The 22,540-nt window shown below is 38.5% G+C and overlaps 1 protein-coding gene across 5 annotated transcripts in view; it reads left to right on the forward strand.

The window, feature by feature from the left end:
- The first annotated feature begins 1,054 nt into the window (after window positions 1-1,054).
- The window catches only part of LOC131257938 (phospholipid-transporting ATPase 2-like), a 51,956-nt gene continuing 30,470 nt past the window's right edge, over window positions 1,055-22,540 (forward strand). For 2 of the 5 annotated variants that reach the window (XM_058258908.1, XM_058258909.1), the window contains exons 1-6: window positions 1,057-1,333; window positions 10,829-11,027; window positions 13,323-13,536; window positions 18,470-18,586; window positions 18,986-19,078; window positions 19,173-19,347. In XM_058258908.1, coding sequence (XP_058114891.1) covers window positions 10,906-11,027; window positions 13,323-13,536; window positions 18,470-18,586; window positions 18,986-19,078; window positions 19,173-19,347 — 721 coding nt within the window. In that variant the 5' untranslated portion in view covers window positions 1,057-1,333; window positions 10,829-10,905. Of the gene's footprint in view, window positions 1,334-10,828; window positions 11,028-13,322; window positions 13,537-15,258; window positions 15,275-18,469; window positions 18,587-18,985; window positions 19,079-19,172; window positions 19,348-22,540 lie in introns of those variants that run through there. The other 3 variants (XR_009177725.1, XM_058258910.1, XM_058258911.1) reach the window with 3 other exon arrangements.

The following is a 22,540-nucleotide window of genomic DNA, read 5'->3' on the forward strand; positions in this document are numbered from 1 at the left end:
GGATGAAGTGAAATCACAAAAAAGTTAGCCTGATACGAAAGTTTTTGGCCATAAGAATCCTTCAACGGTGATCATTGAATGCCCACTTTTTCCTCTTGTGTGGCCCACTTGAATGTTGGATACACCACAAAACGTATGGACGGGGTGGATTTCTCAAAAACATCTAAGTGGGCCCCACCCAGCATCCTTGCACAGGAACTTCAGGAGGCTTTCGACAGGAAATCCGCGTCCTCTTTGACCAACCGACATGGCCTTGTGGCTCTTACCCTGAAAAACACCCGAGCTCGGGCAGAGCTTGGCATGAACATCTTTGGCTACTCCCCCTGCCACCAGCCCGGTGGCTGGTGGTCGGTGCTCTGTGGGCCCCACCATGATGTATGTGTTTCATCCATCCGGTTCATTCAATTTTAAAGATCATTTTTTGGCTTTGATACAAAAATGAGAGGGTTATAAATCTCAGGTGGAGCACACCATAATAAAACAATAGTGATTGGATATCCACCATTAAAATCCTCCGAAGGCCCAATTTACTATTTATTTTACATCCAATCTGTTGATTAGGTCATACAGACCCAGATTAAGGGAAAAAACAAAGATCAGCTTGATCCAAAACTTTTATGGCCCCCTAAAAAGTTTTTAATGATCGACATTCTTTCAACACTGTTTCCTGTAATGTAGTCCAATTGAGAGTGTTATGTACTTCATTTTTTGTCTAATATCATAAAATGATCTAGAAAAATAGATGGACGGAATGGATGAAACACATAATTCATGGTGCGCCCATAAGTCACTGACTACCAGCCATTGGCTGGTGGCAGGGGAGTAGCCAATCCGTTTCCCTTGGCTGGACTATTTTGGCCAGTCATGGACTCGGGCAGACTTGGGCAGTGTTGGTTCGGGCCAGGTCCCAGCCCTAACTCGGCCGTTGACATCCCTGCCGGTTTGTTTTCAAGCGGCAATGGCCTGGATCTCTCACACGTGCAACTCGTGGCACGTGCCCCAAACCTTTCCGGACATTGACTCTTCATCCTCTCCCTGGCCTGTCTTCCCCCGCATTCCTCAGCCCCGTCTCTTCTTCTCCACTCCCCAGGCGTTATGATTTCATTCCCACCGACACAAAATCTGAGAATTCCAATTCTGCCCTCTGACTCCCTTCCATCTCTCCAAACGCCCCCTATTTCTCTACACCAAGAATAATCAATTTCGTCACACGCTAATACCAGAAGGGAGAACTCGTGACTAACGGCATTTTCGTCATCGGCTGAAAAGCATAGAGCTCCGGCCATCGATTCGACCCTGCGTTTCTGCAATCCCGGCCCATGGATCGTAATCGGTGAGTGTCCAAACGATATTATATCAGATCGATACTGTCAAATCATTGCGCTTTGTCTTTTATCGAACTGAATTGAAATGGAAAAATTGTAATTATAACCCGCAGAAGTATTCATTGAGGAATCCGGCTCCCAATTGAAATCGATTCGCCTCTTGATTTTTTACAATTCAGTCCATTTTTGCATCGGTGCGTTTGGCTGCATAGTTGGATTGAATTGTAATAATTAAGGCCTATTTGGGTGATGCTTGAAAACTGTTCGAATGGATCGGATTATTGCCCACAAGATCAGGGGATGGGCACAATTTTTGAATGCGTTGATGGTCAGTTGATGGCACGACTATTGGATGGTACGGATGCCACACATGTGGAATGCATTGGCACGTGGCACCCTCTCAAGAACTCATTTCTGTGGGAAATATCAAGGAGAAAATTTTCAGGCTTTGACAGTTGGATGGGCTGAAATGATTAAAAGATGATAAACGGGCGTGCCCTAACAGGCTTAGTTTAATGAAAGCTAAACAACCGAATTGTAGCTTCCTTAAGGCTCTGAATTGCAGTTATATTTAGAGAAAAACTTTAATACTCTGGCAGAGTGCAATGGATGATATGCTGGCACTTAGAAATTACTCAGAAATTGCAGACGTTGCACAATGTGGTCAAACTAAATTGTCCAAATTATGATACCCAGTGTAGATGTATCATGAACCAAACATTAAGCTTATTTGATTACCTGACTATCGGACTGGTGGGTATTTATTGGACTGTTAAAAATGAAGAAAATCCAATAGTCCTATTTCCACAACCAAGTGTCCACAAATCAAAGGTTAGGATTGTTCAACCAATCTGATCTTGGGATTGTGACTTGGCTACAGTGTGCTGCACACTCTGGTCAGCTTTATTTGAGTTTATAGATGCCAAATGTACAGATTCTGAGTTCCTGTGTATCCAGTGTCATGTGCAGCCTGAGCATCATATAGCTCTTATATTAATTTCAAGCTGGACTTGATAGAACCTTTCTATTGATTTAACTGAATGTTTGCAATTCCATTCACTTGTGCATCCAAACACCGTATGTAATATGGAATTGTGATGTTTGATTTGAGGGTGGTGATAAACTGAACAATTGATTGAATTACTTGTTAGCATCTTGTTATACCATATACTTAAGAAGCATTTTATTTGTTTATACTGCGTTTGAATGCTTGATTGAATTGAATTGCAATGTTTTAATTCAATATAGAGTAAACGACCAAATTAGGGCCAGCCCCACTATGTTTCTGATGAGGGACGGGCCTCCAAATTGCAATTAGTATCGTTTCAAGTGGAATGGATGAAATACAGTTAAGATTTGGCTGTCATTATGAGTTAATTGTTACCTCCCCCACTTTGGCATTTCCTCTACGACAAGCTGAATGAATTTCAATTTAGTTCAATTGACCATCCACAAACATCCTTAATGTTTTCTAAATGCTGAGCTATTTTGTTGATTCTTTCATAATTTCTAGATGTAGTTTGATTTAAAATTGTTGGGTTTATTCATGTTGTATTCAGAATTCCAAACGTAAAAAAACACTTAGTGGGCTTCATCACTAGGGCTGGTTAGCTTAGCTCCCTAAGTATGTTGTTTCCAATCTTTCTCTGTGATTGGTGCTGAAAAGAACTTCTCACCATGCCCTAGGCTGCTAAAAAAATGCATTCTTGCATGGAAAACTCCAATAAGAAGTCTACAAACTTCTCGGCTTTCATTTTGGTGGAGGAAAGAAAATTTGCTTTGAGACAAGCTGTCCATGGACCGTCCTCTAGACCTGTTCTGAGAGAACTAACTGATGTAGCTCAAATGAAGAGTTGAACTTAATAGAAAGGCTGAACATTTGTACCAGTTGGGAAGATTAATTCCTCCAATTGATGCCACGAAATTGACAAATAACACCAAAATGTTTATTTAGGTCCAAGTTTGTACTGGGAGAACCCAACACCCTTGTAGTATCTCTAGTAGAGCAAGAATCACTCTCCAAAAAATTCATGACTATAATAAAACTTAACACCATGTTAGGATGCTTGGAACTTGACTTCACGTTAAGTTGGGTTCTGCAAACTTACTTGACTTCCCATGTTTGGATTACTTCCAATCTGTGGAACTCTTTACCTAGTGAAAGCCCACGTATCCAAAAGTAGGGAAGTCAGAAAGCCCACCTACCCGAAAGTAGGGAAGTCAAAAACAGAAGGTGAGGAGTCCATTGCAAGCTTCCGTTTAAGATGACTTAGCCATCAAATCCTGCATAGTGTCCCTTTTATGAGGCTCATTTGAACCTTCTTTTAGTTGTTTTCCTTCTCCTCTCTCTCCCTCATAACCTGCAAATCCTAGATGTTTCTCCTCCATCATCCCTACCCTCTCCATTGCTCCTATAGGAAAACCCATCTACCCCCATGTCTATTTCCCCCTCTTTCTCCACAAGGGTACATCTTTGAAAGTCAATTCTTTTTTTTTCTATATATATATATATATATATATATATATATATATATATATATATATATAGTTTAAGACCATTAAGATATCTTGAAATTTTTTTGTTGGTCTTCACACTCACGAAATCATGCACGTGATGTCAATGTATGGAACTATTTGGTATATTCATGTACCAACTTGTTCCCTTGACGTAGATAGTAATATCTTTGATAGAGGTCACAGACATAAGTCGCAACTAGGAATTTTTAAAAAAAAAAAAAAACTTCTTGTCATCTTTTCTTAATAATTTATTCTCCTTTGACGGATTCATTTGGCTTGGAGATCATCTTACCATGCTAACGCATGATCGGAAAACTTCATAGCTATTAGCTCCACCTTCTGATTAAAACTTCATAGCTACTAACTCTACCTTCCGATTATCAATGATTTCGTTGTAGTCAAACACCATATCCCTCTTGCTTAGCCAATTGATAAAGTCGTCAACATGCAGCTGACTATGAAAGTTCAAATTGTTAACTTTTATTCCGGGTTATCTATCATGTTCCAACAATCGAAGGGTTCGATCGTTGGTGTTTACGCAAGCCAAGGGATTCTGACTTTGATCTTTGGATTCACTACATGTGGCATAGGAAACCATGTTCCATAGCTAGAATAATCAATGTAGGGTCCACTGTGATGTATGTGCCTTATATCCACACCTTCCATCAAATATGACAGCTCTTTTTAAGGCATGATCAGAAAAATGAACAAGATCAAAATCTTAAGTGGACCATACCACATGAAACAAACCGTTGTGATTAAATCACCACCACTGAAAACTTCATGGGGTCCACCGGAATGGTTATTTGCCATCCAATCTATTGATATGGTCACAAAGACATAGATGAAGAGACCACACAAATATCAGCATAATCCAAAACTTTCATGGCCCATGAGAAATTTTATTGGTCGATTACCACTGTTTCCCATATTATGGTCCACCTACGATTAAGATTTGCTTGTTTTTTTGGAGCATGCCCTAAAATGAGTTTTCAAAACAAATAGACAGAGTGGATATAAGACACATGCATGACAGTGGGCCCCACGGTTAGGGTCCCACCCAAATCGCTGGTTTCGGGTCTCACCCAAATCTTGCTCCAAAATCGGAGGCAGATTGCGTGTGGGCACACCACCGACGTCCTTGGTGTGTTGATGTCACCAAGTTCTGTTGGCCCCACTATGATGCATGTGTTCTATCCACACCGTCCATTCATTTCACAAGATCATTTTAGGGCATTGGCAAAAAAATGAGCCAGATTCAAATCTCAAGTGGACCATACCACAAAAAGTAGTGAGGACTGAACGTCTACCATTGTAAACTTCTTAAGGGCTTTCAGATTTGGATCTACTTAAGATTTTGCATCAATTCATAAAATTATCAGTAAAAACTGATGTAGAGTGTGGATATACAAAAAATGCATCAAGGTGGGCCCCGCACATTAAGGGTAACACCCACTAAAGTATTACCCGCGTAACACCTAATCCACTTCCATTAATAAACGGATTGCGTATTGAGCATATGTGAGTGTACTTTGTAAATTTTGCGGGGGCCATCATGATTTAGATGTCTTATCCAATCCGTCCATCCTTTTTAGAAGGAAATTTTATGGAAACACGCCAAGAATTAAGCATATCAAAAGCTTAGGTGGACCACACCACAGGAAACAGTGTGAATTGAACACCTACCATTGAAACTTCTTTGAGGCCACATAAATTTTGAATCAAGCTGATATTTGTGTTATCCATTCATCATTGCCTTTGTATCCTTATGAAAAGGTTTGATGACAAATAAACATCACTGTGGGCCATAGGAAGGTTTCAACGATGGAAATCATTATTCTCATTGTTTCCTATGGTGTGGTCCACTGGAGCTTTGGATATGCTTCAATTTTGGGTTTAGGCCTTAAAATGAGTTGGAAAAAAGGACGGACGACATGGATAAACCACATACATTCAAGGTGGGCCCGAGAGAGTTTACTCGGTATGATAAAGCGTACCAAGTATATCAGTACGCAATCGGCTTCCACCCTTCGAAGCTTTAAAAAATCATTTACAGGGGAGGGAATTTTGCCGAAGAAAGGGGGATTTCATTTGCACTGAAAACTCTCCCATTTCAGAAAGGGGAATTTTCGATTGAGGGATTCAAAACCCTAAATCCAACCCAAATCGGGAAGAAATCCCCAAAATCCCAGATTTTTCGCCGAAATCATCCATCTTGTAAAAGTCTTCCAATTGAAAGAAGAAAAGGTTCTTACCTCTATCAAACAGGGAGCTATCAATCACTGTCAGATTCTCTTCTTCCGAGTTATGATAACCAAGTATTACAAAAATCAAAGAATTTTTTTGTTAACTTTTTTCCAATTTTTATGTATTTACGCAAGGATACAGTCGATATTCTCGGCGAGAATCCAAATTATCGACAATAATGAAAATTTTGCCGATACCGAAAACCCATTTATTCGAATCGCTGCCAGATATCGCCGATATTTTCGAAATATCGCCGATATTTTCGAAGGGTGGGAACTGTAGCCAACGAGAGATGTTTTCGGCGATAAAATCGTCGAAATCAAAAACAAAAATCGCAAGAAAATACCTGTTTTTCGCCGGATCTGGTTGAAAACACGAATTTCAAGAGCTTCACGGCTGTTGAGTGCGGATCGGCAACTTTCCAGTAAGATTTAACCCAAAAAAATCGGCTTTTCCATTGAAAAATCCTCCGGCAGCTTCCCAAGAAAAAATCGGCTTACGGGCTGTGAAAATCTCAAGATTTTGTTGGAAAATAAAGGGTTTTTTTTTTAAAATTTGGGATGAGGGAGAGGGATTTTCGTGTTGAAAATCCAGAGATTTTGGTGGGAAGGAGAGGATTTTCAGGGTTTTTACGGAAATTGGGGATGGGATGGGATTTCATTTTAAATCGGGGGTTTGGGTTTTGACGGTGCAGGTCGGTGCTCCGTGGGCCCCACCATGATGCATTTGTTGTATCCATTCTGTCCATTAATTTTTAAATATAATTTTAGAGCTTGACACAAAAAAATAGGTAGATCTAAAACTCAGGTGGACCACACCACGGGAAAACAGTAGTCATTAAATGTCCACCATTTAAAACCTCCTGGGGCCCACTGTAATGTTTATTTGATATCCAAGTTGTTGATTAGGTCTTAAATACCTGGGTGAAGGGAAAAAAGAAATATCAGCTTAATCCAAAACTTTCGTAGCCCGCAAGAAGTTTTTAATTGTAGACCGAATACGTTCAATCAACATTGTGTGGTCCACTTGAGATTTTGATCCATCTCATTTTTGGATGGGTATCATAAAATGATCTAGAAAAATGGACCAATGGAATGGATTAAACATATGCATCATGGTGGGACCACAGAGCATGGACCAGTGGCGAGGCTTTAAATCGGACTGCGTACTGAGCTACTCAATACGCTTTTATGGTAGGATTGCGTACATTTGGGCCCACTGTTAATGCATGTGATTTATCCACACCTTCTATTCATTTTTTCTGCTAATTTTAGTGGTTGATCCCAAAATTTAAGTAAATCCAAAGCTCAAATGGACCATACCATGGGAAACAGTGTGGAATAATGAGTTCCACCGTTGAAACCTTGTTAGGGCCCACGATTATGTTTATTTGTCATCTAACCTGTTCATAAGGTTGAACGGACCTTGATGAAGCGAAAACACGAATATCAATTTGAGGAAAAGCTTTTGTGGCGTCCACGAATTTTTCAATGGTAGAGGTTCAATCACATTGTTTCCTGTGATGTGATCCACTTGAGCGTTTTATATTCTTTCGTTTTGTGGTTAAGCCATAAAATTATGTATTAAAATGGATGAACAAAGCGGATAAAATAAATAAATAAATAATGGTGGACCCCACAGTATTTACTCAGTGACCAAAGGTTATTGAATAACTCAGTAAGCAATCCGGTTCCGCTACTGGTGTACCTCACACCAGCTATCTATCTGGCGCATTGACGTCAACAAGTTTTTTGGATCTGATCACAAGGTATGTGTTATATCCAAACCATCCATCTATTTGGCGTGCTCGTCTTAAGGCTTGAGACAAAAAATAAGATAGATCTAACTATCAAGTAGACCACACTGGGAAAAAAAAAAAGCAGTGGGAGATTAAACGTCTACCATTGAAACCCGTTTTTGGGGTCACAGAAGTTTTGGATCAATATGAAATTTGTTTTTCCTCTTCATTCTGTCCTTTGTGATCTTATGGACAGATTAGATGGAAAATAAATGTTATGGCAGGCCCTATGAATTGTTTAACGGTGAAAATCATTATCTTTGCTGCTATTTGTGGTGTGGACCAGATGATCTTTGGATATGATTCATTTTTTGGATAATGCTCTAAAATAATCTATAAAAATAGATGAATGGTATACATATAATAAATACATCACTGTAGGCCCATGTAACTTTGATCTACTTTGAACCGTCCGTACAAGAGGAGCGTCAGTGCTCGTCTTCGCATGACACATACCAACAACAGCTATATAGTTGGTGTGTGGTACACCAGCCAATCCGCTTCCGCTTTGCGCACCTCCGTACAACCATGATACATGTGTTGTATCCATACCATCCATCCATTTGGAGAGATTATTTTAACACATGAGAAAAATAATAAGGCAGATATAAAGCTTAAGTGGATCCCACTATAGAAAACAGTGGAGACAGTGACATCCATCGTTCAAAACTTCTTAAGGGGCCACAGAAGTTTCCAATCAAGCTTATATTTTTCTTTTCGCTTCATCTATCTCTATGTTAACTTGTGAATAGGCTGGATCTAAAAAACACATCATGGTGAGCCCTATAAATGTTTCAACTAAATAGGCTGGATCTAAAAAATACATCATGGTGGGCCTTATAAATGTTTCAACGATGGGTTGACTGATCCCACAGTTTTTTGTAGTGGGTCCACTTGAACTTTAAATTTATCTAATTATTCTTGTAAGTTTGCATTTGTATTATATAAACTCATTTTGATTACTATTTGAATGATTTCTTACAACAACGTATGCCTTTTGGCCCCCATTAAATGGAAACTTATTATTTAATGCATTATTTTGTAAATTTTTCATTCCTGGATATGTAAATATGTGTATTTAGGCATGTCCTAAAGTTTCACTAAAAAATTCCACCATTTTCTCCATGTTTCCCCCCTTTTCTCTACATTTCCGGTTATCAGCGATATTATCGGCGATAACGATATTATATCTTTATCTCCGGCCAGCGAAACTTGTAGCGATACCGACAACTCGAACACTGGATACAGTCGATATTCTCGGCGAGAATCCAAATTATCGACAATAATGAAAATTTTGCCGATATTTCGTCGATATTCCGTAGAGAAACAAAAAATTGGGGTTTCGGTGTCACCAGTGCAGTGACACTGATATTATCGGCGATATTTCGATAATATCACCGACAATTTAGACACTGAAGTCACCTAGTTTCTTATTAGGTCCAAAAATTGGACTTGGACCCGTTAAATTAGGTCAGGTCCAACGGGTACCTACAGTTCCGGTACTCATTAATAGCCCTAGGTACATACACTGCCCGTGACTCTCATGATCTGGTGTTTAATGTGGTTTTTGCAGCAATGGATGGTAAAATCTAAGAATATACGGCAAGTCAGCAAGTTTAACAATGGTTGGTGGACAGTGATTGATCATCATTATCGTCACCATCTTCTTCTTACTCTTTTGATCGAATTAGTTTTTAGTTCAATGGAGGGTTGAGCAAATTAACTACTGTAAAATGAAACCAAGATGAAATGCAAATCTTCCCTATAGTGTGTTGCAATTCCATTCACTGTTCCGAGTATTGGTAGTATTATTGATAATATCGCCAATATTATCAGTATCACCAGCTCGGTGAGACAGATAACACTAGTAGTATCAAAAATTCAAGGTATCGACTGTATATTCCTGATATATCGAATGTTTTTTACTGTGTAAATTCCAGGTGTCGGTTGTACTGCCAGTGTATCAGCGATATTTCGATAAAATCGCCAATGTATCGATATTGGCAAAAATATGGTTATTAAAAAGAAAAATTCATTTCAACTTTTTTTTTAAAAATGATTATTTTATTTATTATGGGTGCATGGTTGTATGATCAAATGCATGTTTGTATGTTTGTAACTTCGTATATGTATGCATGGATGGATCATGCGTGTTTGTATATATGTATGTGCCATTGTATGTATGTGTATGCATGCATGGATGGATGGTTGGATGGATGAATTATGCATGTTTGTTTGTATATATGTATGTGCATGGTTGGATGGATCCACAATTTCCCCATGTTTCCCTAATATTTCCCCGAGTCAATGATGCATAATTTTAGGCTCCTATTAAAGTGTAACTTATTATTTGATTCCTAAATATGCAAATATGCATCTTTTTTGCTATTATTTAATTCTTAAAAATGCAAATATGTATTTTAGCATCTCTTGAAGCGTCATTAAAAAATTCCATCATTTTCCCAATGTTTCCCCAAGTCAACATTACATGCTTTTAGGCCTCCATCAAAGGGAAACTGATTATGTATGCATCTTTTACAATTATTTGATTCCTAAATATGCAAATATGTGTATTTTAGCCTCTCCTGAAGTTTCATTGAGCAATTCCACCATTTCCCCCATGTTTCCCCAATGTTTCCGTCAGTTAGGGATACATTTCCAGGTATCGGCGATCATATCAACGATATCGATACATGTTTCTGTATCCCTGCCAGCAATACATGTAACAATAACGATACTGTGAACACTGATTCCATGCATAGATTCTTGTATTGAGTTTCCATGCCAGTTCTACTTTGACAATCAGAAGACAATAGAACATATACATGTGTATATCTATGTTCGTAAACCATACATGAATTGTTTGCATCTTTTTGTGTGAAAATTTTTCTTCTTTTTATTATTGGAATAATCTTATGGGTCATTGTAATTTTTTTTGCAGGATGTGATGATTTTCTAGAATCAATCCTTAATTTTCATGGGACATAGATGACGTGATCATATGCTTCGTAGTCCACAATGAAGCGCTATGTAAACATCAATGACAATGATCAAGAAGATCTTTATTGTGACAACCGCATATCGAATAGGAAATATACAATATTAAATTTTCTCCCAAAAAATCTATGGGAGCAGTTCAGGTGATCCTCGCTCAGATCTTATTCCCTATTCATTCTTCTAGTTTTATGTAGATAAGAGTTGAGAAAATATTCTCATGCAGAATACCTTTTAATTTTTTTTAATCAATTGATTCGTAAGGACCAACCCCAATTAGTTGGGATAAGGTTTAGTTGATGATGATGAATTGATTCTTAAGGAATCCACAATGGATTTTTGGTCTTAAAACTTGCACAAATTAGATGAATATGCAAAATACTTCTTCCAAAAGTTCAGGAAGAGAATCCATGGTGTATATTGTTTGTAGATGACATAGTTTTGATTGATGAAATGAGAGAGCGGGTAAATGCAACGCTAGAACTATGGAGGGATGCTTTAGAATCTAAAGGTTTTTAAAATTACTTGGACAGGAATAGTGTATATGAAATGCAATTTTAGTAACACTAGGAGTGAAAATGAGGAATTAGTTAAGATTGCTAGGTATCCAAAATAACCTTTTTCAATATCTTGGGTCAATAGTTGAGGAGACTAGAGAGATTGAGAAGGATGTTGCTATCGAATTACAGCTGATGGATGAAGTGGAGATGTGCCTATGGAGTTTTATGCAATCGCTGCATATGAATGAAATTGAAGGAGAAATTTTGTAGGATATTTAAAACCAGCCATGCTTTATGGGACAATGTTGGGCAGTCGAAGGAACAACATGTGAACAGGATGAGCATTGTGGAAATGAGGATGTTGAGAATGAGATGGGCGTGTGGCAAGACAAGGATTGATAAAATTAGGAACGAATGCATTTGAGGGACTCAAGAGTAGCACCAATAGGTAAAAAGATGAGGGAAAGTAGACTTCATGGTTTGGTCATGTGCAATGGAGGCCAAGAACTGCACTAGTTAGGAGCAAGTTGGTTCAATATATATATATATATTGGAAAGGTAACAATAACTTCTATTGAAAGGAAAAGAAGTAACACCGAGACGGTGCTAGCTACGACCCAAGTAGCACAAAACAGAAAAACTTACATCTTTGCAAAGCAACCGAGATCAACAGCCTATTCAACTACAAGAAAAATTACCCTACGTATCGCCCACTCCTCCCGATTGCGTTCATTTCAGAAGCACCTTCCATTTCTTTCTCCCCCAATCACCCATAAGCTGTCCAATAAGCAAAGTCTCCATAAAACCTTTACTTTCTTAAGAAAAACCACACCATGCCATGCCGAGAAAAGATCTTTGATAGAGAGGGGCATAGACCAAGCTAAATTGATTCTTTTCACAAATACATTCCATACTTGGCTCGCAAAAGGGCAATGGATGAATAAATGGTTGATTGATTCGGTGTTACACATGTACATAAGATCACCTGATCACATATGAAGATTATTAATAGTCAATGCTCTTTTTCTTCCCACAAGCCACTCAAAAGCCGCACAATCTTTGGAGGAGCTCTGCAATTCGACACGTGACTTTTCTGCCCAACTTTCTCTCCCTTATTCTCTAGCATGAAGTAGAAGGGCAAGACTGAAAAGTGACCTAACTTGTCTTTCATCCACACCATTCTGTTGTGATCTTTGCTTGCCGGGCAGCAAAGGTACAACCATTTTAGAAGAGACACTAATTCATTCACTTCATCGTCGTAGAGGTTTTGGCGACACGGTGGAGACCAAATGACAAACTCTCCACGTAAAGAATAGCATCTAGCAACTATTATATGCGATCTGGGGCAAGGTGGACCATTTTCAGGAATCTGACTTATAAGGGTAAGTCACCCCTCCAAACATCCTCCCAAAAGCTAATCTTTTCCCTGTACCCTAAAGAGAAACCTGTCCCTTCTTTAAATTTAGCTTTCACACTAGATATCCTTTTCATATAGTGGAATCTCTAGTCCACCACCTGCCCTCAAGACATGCATACTTGCTTGCAACAGCCTCCTGCCTAGAGCCCCCTCTTCCCAGCCAAACTGCCACCACCATTTACTCAAAAGCGCCAGGTTCATCAACTCCGAGTCTCTTATACTGGCTCCACCCTCATCGTAGGGTTTGCCCACCTCATCCTCTAAAAGGGCAAGGGGAAGGCCTAAAAGGACATGGGTAGACAAAGTAAGAAAACAACTTGAGGACCTATGGTTTTAATTGAAGATATGGGCCGTGACAGAGTGGAATGGCATAACAGGATTTGTATAGCTGATCCCAATTAGTCGGGATAGGGCTTAAGATGATGATGATGATGATTGGTTCTCTCCCTCTCTCTATCTTCTTTTTCCAATATATTCCAGCTAATGACTTGTTTCTAATGAATTTGTTTATGTTTCCTTTACAGTCGGTTCATGAACCAGTATTTTTTGCTTATTGCATGCCTCCAGCTATGGTCGCTTATTACTCCTGTAAATCCTGCAAGTACATGGGGTCCTCTTATCTTCATATTTGCAGTCTCAGCTACAAAAGAGGCGTGGGATGACTATAACAGATATCTCTCTGACAAGCAAGCAAATGAGAAAGAAGTATGGGTTGTAAAGCAAGGCATAAAAAAGCAGGTGTGGTTATTCTTTCATTCTTCTTTGCTAGTGGCGCACCTCTCTCTCTATCTCTCTCTCTCTCTCTCTCTCTCTCTCTCTCTCTCTCTCTCTCTCTTTTAAAGGTAAGAATATTATTAAAGAAACCAGAAGACAAAGCAAACACAGGAAAGAAACCACCCCCCCCCATTAAAATAAAAAATAAAAAATAAAAAAGCAAACAAAATACAATGCCTAACCCAGGCAACCCTACCCCAACCCCAGCCTCCAAGAAAAAAGAACAAGACTAATCTAGGGCCGCAGTCTCTAAAGAAAATTGGGACCCTTGAGAAAACCCCCACCTTAGAAATAACAATGTTCCTAAAACAACGAATGTTTCTTTCAGCCCATAAAGCCCACAGCACTGCAAGAAGAATAACGCGCCATTTTCTTTTGCTGATCACACCTCGTGATTCCCCGTTGCAATTGCTAAAGAGGGCTTCCATAGATCTAGGCATAGCCCAAGCTACTCCAGACAAATGCAAAACTTTCCACTAGATGTCAATGGCGAAAGGGCAATGGATAAACAAATTCCTCCGCTTGAAGACAAAGAAGACAAGCCTTTGGGAGAAGCATTCCTCGCTCGCATAAATTGTCTATTGTTAATACTCTATTCCGCCCCACCAGCCAACCAAAAGCTGCCACCTTAGGAGGCACACCGTAAAACCATAATGGAGCTGTGTGAGAGGATAGACTAGTCACCACGGGAGCCAAGATGGATCTGTAGAAGGAGCGCACAGAAAAGAGACCCGACCCAACCAACGACCATCGACTATCGTCCTCACTTTTAGGGCCAAGGGAGAAGGTCTGTAAATGGATGAGAAGAAGAGTGAGATCAGTTATTTGAATGTCAATAAGATTCCTTATCAAAGGGGGAGCCCAGGCCCCACCATCATTATTCCTTCTAAATCTATAACATTCACAGGGAAAAAAGAAGAAAGAAGAAGGTGCAGAATAGGGCAGCCAGACGGTCAAATTTGTTTATTCACAGATGTTAGGTTGTTGAAAGTCCTATGATGTTTAGTTCAACTCATAGTATTTGATTTAATGTTCATAGGAACAATCCACGAAACAGCTTGAATCCTCTACAGTAAAATCACGCATGAATTGTAAGATTTCACTAGAAAATGGATTCGTGTGGATAGTGGTTTAAACTGGTTTTTAGAGCTGATCCAATCTTAGGGATTGAAGTGAGATGAAATGATTAAGGCTGGTTTTTATAGATGCAAAAGATTAATTTGTATGGTCTTTACTTCATTAGAATGAATTGTTATAGCTTGACTAAGATTTCATGTTGAATTTTAGAAATATTATTGATGCCCCCATCTTATCTTTTCTATGTTTTGATAAAATCTTTAATATTTTATTTTATTTTATTTTTTGTAGAACTTCAACTTCAAAGAACATGATGATCAATGGTCCCATATTATGGTTTGACTCAATCTGCCCCTATCATAATTCTAGGATGTGACTCAACTTTTAGAACATTGAGCACCAATTGTCTGGTTATCAGCTCAAATATGTTTAGAGAGAGAGAGAGAGAGAGAGGGCTGGCTGCGCTGCTGTTCTGATTCCTGCGGTCACAGCCAGTATTGTTATCTTGCCTCCGGGTTTCTGCTCTGCTTTTTCTGTTTTGGCGGTCAGTTTGGCTGCAGGTGGTTGCAGCTTGCTGTCCATTTGAATTGGCTGTGTTGATCGTGAGTTTTGGAGGTTGCAGCAGGTCTGTTTTCTCTGATCAGTCCCAGCTTCAGATCCTATGTCCTACAATTGGCCACCAGCTTTTCTGGATTAAAACACTGGTTGTAGGGAATGTTTATTGGGAGCTGGTTAGGATCTTCATCACTGTTTTTAGGGTTTTAGGGGTCTGTTTTGTTTTGGTGGTAGTCAGACTCTGGGTCCCTTTGGGAGGGCCCTTTGATGATCTTTGTAGAGCTTCAGAGCTGTCGGATTTATCTGAGCTGAGGCCCAGTTTTTTGTTGGTGCCCTCTCCTGTCATTGTACAGCTTATTCATTCTCATTAACAAAGTTATAGGTGGCGTGCTCCCACCTTTTTCCAAATAAAAATAAAAAATCGCTGTGTACAATAGGTTGTTCTATGCAAAAGTTTTGCTTCTAAGTTCATGTGTAGAATCATCCCTTCAGGAACCCATTTATAGTTGTTCTTTACCCTTCCATTTCCATATCTTTGCCATATAGTTATTGGTTTCACCTATTTTATATATTCCACTTTCTATCTGCATATATGAATGTCCATTCCCCCATGACAATTCCGAGTGTGATTTCTGTCAATTGGAACATATCTGGGCAAATTTTTTCTGATAATGATGTGTCTTCTGTAAATTGGAATATCTCCAGGCATGATACTTCGATAAGCCAACTGACTATTAGACATGTTAGGAGGAACACATATGTTCACATTTCATGATGATATGTCTTCAATTTGTTTAATATGGTGAACTTTACTTTCAGATGAGATATGGAAATTGCATTAATCATACAAGTCTAGAGTTTATGTCTGTATTCTCACAGACAAATTGTCAAGCTTAGAAATTCATGAGCATATCAAATTAGGTTAATATTATGGCATAGCCTATTAATGTTGGGATACTGTTATCTACTGCATTTCACTGGGGGATTAGACATAGGGAGTTATGTTCAAACATGCTAACATCAAACTGATGATGCTAAAATTTACCAAATTGATAATAATTGTGCTGGTCGTCCTCAAAGGATGTAGTGCATAGGTGATCTTACTAACATATATGGTGGATTACAATTATGAATTTACAGAGATGTCCTTTGCTTTGACAATAAAGAAAACAAGAGTTAAACAATGGAAAAAAATGCATACTGAATATTTTTTCGAATGGTAATGCATACCAAATATAATGAATGCATTTCTTAATTTTTAATACTCCCCAGTCCCCACCCAAGTTTGGCAAGTCAATGGTCAACTTACTAGGAAGCCAATAAAAATGATGATCCTGTAGGACCTGCTGAACAATTCTCTTGAACAAAATGTTATTCAATTTCATGTGTTTTGTTTGAGCATGAAGCACAGGACTTGTTAACATGTGTTTATCACCATGTGCCTCATCGAGATTGTTAACATGTATGTTTTAACATGGTTCATCTAAATCTAAAATTTTAAGATAATCTTCAAATAGGATACCTTAGTATCAAAATTCATACTGATGCAGGACAATTAACCACTTGCTCTAAAAGCTCGAACTGTTAGAGTATGGCGAATTAATCCCTTTATCTGATAGCCCAGGCCCCACATCTCATGGGTTAGGACCTCGGCCGAACCCCCTTCGTGGGCCTCAAATCACATGGGCTGCCCACCCCGAGTGTGTCCCCGCATCCCACAGGCTACCCCACTCGAGCCCGGTGTGAAATGCGCATTACTCACCCCTGGTAAGGAGTCTCGAACACGAGACCTCCCCTGTGGGCCCCAAATCGCATGGGTCACCCACCCCAAGTGTGCCCCTGCATCCAATAGGCGACCCCACTCGAGCCCAGTGTGAAAATGCCCCTGCATTACATACTCACACCTTTTTGTATGTAGAAGTGCAAATCTAGGTCCAATTAATTTCTGCTACTCTTTTTGCTATATTTTTGTCTCTTTGGTTTGCGCAAGTAGTGATTTTTCCAGTGTAATGTAGGCCCTTGCTGTTGAGCTGGGATTGTATTTTGTATCCCTTTTTTTTTTTTTTTTTTCCTTTTAATAAAATTATGATTTCCAATAAAAAACTGAGATCCAATTAAGATCAAACCAGTTTCATATTAAATTCCTCAAGGTGTTCTTGATTGGCTTCTCTCATTTTTTAACAGGTAGGAGCATCTGGCCTGACTTTATCCATGGCTTTATACATTTTCTTGAACTTTGCATTCCAGATTCTAAGGGCCTGTTTGGTTGCCACTTAAAGATGTGTTTATCTCATTTTATTCAATCGTGATTATGTATTAGAGATCTTATTCAATTTTAATTATGTATTAGAGATCAATTCTTTTGGTAGGGATTAAAAATAAAACCAACAACTTATAACTATGATCTCTAATATGCAATTGATATTTAATTAAAACAAGATGAGCTTATTTTTAAGTGTCATCCAGGCAGGTCCAAAAGAAATTAAGAATGCACTAAAGAATGATGTGATCCCTCTTCATGCCTTTTCATTTCCTCTCTTCCTTTTGCTCCTTGTGGGCACTGGGAGGTGCAACCTTGAAGTACCTGGTCCAAATCCATCACTAGAACAACTCGATCTGATGCCTATTATCAATTTTGTTGGGGCAAAATCATCTGCTGTGCCCTTTGTCTGTCTCAAATAGTACCTGTCTTTTCTTGTTCCATCCTGTAAATGTCTTCGGACTCGCTCCAATGGCTAATGCTGTAGCTTCTTTCGGTTGTTTCCAATCTATGTTCTCCTATGGAAAATTGGCAATTGTATGCCCTATAGACTATGGACCTTCAAATCCTATGGTTGAGGAATTCCACTCCCACCATGGAATATTACATGGAACTTTGTTGATATTTTTTACGTCTTGTATCAGTTTCAGGTGTCAACCTTGCTAACCCTAACTAAGAGGCCAATTTGATTGTGGATACTCTTTCTATGGATATATGAAGAGACTATCCAAAAAAATAAAGAGGAAAGGATGCATTCAGATGGATCTCTTTTCGTGATGGCATAGTTTTCGATGGTTAAGGCATGCTTGATATGTATTATTTTCTGTTTTTTCAGATTTTGATGCCAAGGATTGCATCTCACAACAATTATTATTTAAGTCATCTCTCTGCTCTTGATTCTGTTGTTGGGTCTTCTTCTTTCCCATGCTTTTTTTTTCACTGACTAGATTCTTCAATTGATTTATTGAAGCCTCCCTTTCCTAAATTGATGTTCTCCTGTTTTAGATTCAAGCACAAGACATCTGTGTTGGCAACATAGTCTGGCTCCGGGAGAACGATGAAGTTCCTTGTGATCTTGTTTTAGTTGGTACTTCCGACCCCCAAGGCATCTGTTATGTTGAGGTGACTATAGAAAGCATGCATTCTTTTTTCTTTTCATCTTTGTAATTTTCTGTTATGATAATCTATGCATATCATTATCATTGTTTGAAAGGGTTAGCCGTATGCCATGTGAATTTTTTACTTTGCCAAGTACAAGTATCAAACATTTTCTCAAGTTCTCTCATTTTATCCTGCATTTAAAGAGTTCTAAATCACTGCTCAGATACTTTCCATAATGATTTCCTATTCCTATGAGTTCATTGAGCAATTACGACAGTTAGATATCTATGCTGATTCTGCTTATGTATGTTTGCCTGTATTTTTATTAGTGTATATATATATATATGTTCCTCATAATGTACTATTGATATTCCATGAGACATAGAACATCCAAGAGGCATGATCCCTATACACTTGTAGACTGCAGCCCTAGATGGTGAAACTGATCTGAAGACGAGGGTTATAGCATCTGCCTGCATGGGGCTCAGTCCTGAACTTCTTCACAAAATCAAGGCAAGTTTTTGTTTTGCTTGCATGGCTGTAGCACTGTTGATATCTATATTTTGATTGCCAAGGGAGTCAAATTTCAATTTTATCTCACTTGCAGGGTGCCATTGAATGTCCAAATCCAGACAAGGATATTAGAAGATTTGATGCAAATTTGAGGTTGTTTCCTCCCTTCATTGATAATGATTTATGCCCCTTAACCATCAATAATACATTACTTCAGTCATGCTACCTGCGGAATACAGAATGGGCATGTGGAGTAGCTGTCTATACAGGCAAGTTTTATGATCTTGGGAACAATCACTGCTCTACATCTCACTTCATCTTTTCTTTATCTTATTGTAGCCTTTTCTTATCACTATCTTGTTATTTTTATTCACTTCAGTACTTACATCATGTGTATGAATGCTCTTTTAAATATCGTATTGGGGATTAGTATCTAATATTACCATGTACTTGAACAGTTAAATGTTAAAATGGTTCTTCAATTGTGAGATAGCTGATTTTTCTTTTAAGTTACTGGGGAGCTCTTGGAGTTTTGGCTGTATTTTGTTCTCTTTTGGCCAACGTCTTTGTTGTGTGTGAAATAATGATTTGATATCAAGCATTGTAACAGGTGGCCTCATACTCTGTGGGTGATGAAACACGAAGAAAAATAGTTTGCATTGAGCTTACCAGTTTGAAGCATATAAACATGCCCTTGGTGTTGTCTCTTCTTGGCATCTCATCTTGCAACCCAGTGTTTTGAATAGCGTCCATAGCGTAGCGTGGCGTAGCTATGACACTATGTAGCATTAGCAAATAGCATAAATTGCCTGTAGCGTATGCTACAAGGGTCGTAGCGTATGTAGCGTATGTGTAGCGTCATAGCGTATGCGTAATGTATGTAGCGTATGCTGTCTTTTTTATAAATGATAATTGTATTTTGTATTTTGTACTTGATATGCTCAATTTGTGGGATTTTAATTTCTTTTCATACTTGTGACTTGTGGTTTCAATTAGACATTATGAATTAAAGTGGTTTGCTTAGAAAGTTGTTGGTGTGATAATGATTTGATTCGGTTTATGTGGATTGGCTTTTGATAATTTATAATTAATAACTTGTTCAAACATGCTTATACTTGAAAAAATGAATAATCTTTTAGCATATATATATATATATATATATATATATATATATATATATATATATATATATATATATATATATATTGTTTTTCCCTTACTATTGATATTATCTTTCCTAATTTTAAATTTAAAATAAAATAAAATAAAATAGAAGTATCATGTAGCTTAAGCTACACGCTGCGCTACTTATGCAACATGTTACAAAGGGCCGAACTCTACGCAACATGCTACTGCTATTTAAAACACTGCTTGCATTATAAATATCAGTTGCTCCAGTCTAGGCCAGCTGTTAAGATCAGCACAATTTGTTGCTCTTCTTGACCTACCCGTTTAGAAGGATTCACTCGAACTTCCCATTCACTCTAAGAACTGTGTTTTTAAACGGTATTCACTCTAAGACCTTGACCATTTTGTGACCATAAATTAGCTTTCTTTTGAAGGTTCTTCATATTCACTCATGATCTTCATGAACCACCTATAATGATTCCCCCCATAGAAGATCAGGAAAGGAAATCATATGAGTATTCTGTGCTCTCGGTAAATTTATCAGTGATCATTCCATTGACCTAAGTGACTAATAAGAGAAGCTGCAAATGCAAAGCTGGGACACACCACAGTCTACTCCAAAACTGTGTATCAAGGACATGGCACATGTAGAAATTGTGCTATGCTGACAAGTGTCAACATGGACAAGCATGTCAATACCCCTGGATGCAACTTGTGTAATATGTAATGTTTTTAGTTATTATTATATTCTTGGATGCAATTATACAATAAATAATTGTTATCCTGGTTTGTTCTCATTATTTGTACTTTTTGGTTTTTTTACATATGCATAATTGCAATATAATATTAAAATATATTAATTTAAGAACTTTAACCATATTTTTTTTATTGGCAACAAAAGAAATTGTTTTTTTTTTTTTGAAAGAGGAGAAGCTTTATTGTAACTAAAAAAAAAAAAAAAAAAAAAAAAACAGAGAACAAGACAAAAAGGAAGAAAGAAAAAACAAACCTAACAGAACCTATACAACAGACTTGAAAAAAAAAAAAAAACAGAAAAACTCACCTATAAACAGACTTAGAAGATAAATACAGAAAGAGAGAGCGAAACAACAACCAGACCCAAGTCTGGAGCTGCCCCCAACCTGAAACCCTTAGAGAATCCAAAAGAAGAGAACTTTATGGAGCCCAATCCCTCAGTAGAATCAGGACTCTAGAAAAGATGCCTGCCGAAGAAATGCTTGTATTCCTAAAACATCAGTTGTTTCTCTCAGCCCATATAGCCCAGACCACAGCTAGCAAAATGGCTCTCCATTTTCTCTTTCCAACGACTCCTCCAGAATCCCCATGCCACGAGCAGAAAAGATGGTTGACAAAATTGTGCATCACCCACAAGATTCCCACCGATCTTAGGACACTCCACCAAATATCAATAGCAAACTGGCAATGGATGAAGAGATGGTATGCAGTCTCCTTGTTATTGAAGCAAAGGAGGCAGACGTTGGGGAGTATCATTCCTCTTCTCGTCAAATTGTCGATAGTGAGGATTTGGTTCCTTCTTAGACGCCATCCAAAAGCTGCTACTTTAGGAGGGACACCATATGTCCAGAGAGCTCCCGTGTGGCAGCAACGAGCTTGAGCAGCGGGAGTTGCCAAGTATTGATAGTAAGACTTTACTGAGAAGAAGCCGGAGGCAGATAAGGACCATCATAAGAGTCCTCCTCAAGAATGGCTGGGATATACTCTTGCAAACGAGATGAGAGACACGTAAGATCTTCAATTTCAATATCCAAAAGATTTCTTCTAAACAAAGGTAACCAGATTCCTCCATTCTCATTACTTTCAAAATTGTCTCTCACAGACACATTAGGGTTAAGGGTGACAGAGAAAGATTAGGATAGCTTTCAGCCAATGTGGGGGACCCACACCAGTTGTCAAGCCAGAATCTGATCCTGTTCCCATTCCCTAAAGAGAAGGATATCTTATCAAAGATCTCAGCGGCCAATTTCGCCATGTTTTCCAAATGAAGGACGCTCTATACAAAGAAGACTATTTAGTTCTCCATCTGAAGACGTCAGTTCCATACTTTGCAGTGATAATTTGACGCCATAAACTATCTTTGTGCCAAATCTCCATACCCACTTGCCAAGCAGAGCTTTATTAACAAGCTCCAGATTTCTAGCATCAGCCCCCACTTCCTTGAATTGGGTGTAAACCTCCTTCCAATTGAGGAGAGGAAATTTGCCAGACTCAGTGCTTCCTTGCCATAAGAAATTCCCGCGCAGCTTATCAATCTTGATAATGATGGATTTTGGGCATTGGAATAGTGAGAGATAG

This window comes from Magnolia sinica, chromosome 10 (assembly GCF_029962835.1).
Source record: "Magnolia sinica isolate HGM2019 chromosome 10, MsV1, whole genome shotgun sequence".
Lineage (NCBI taxonomy): Eukaryota > Viridiplantae > Streptophyta > Magnoliopsida > Magnoliales > Magnoliaceae > Magnolia > Magnolia sinica.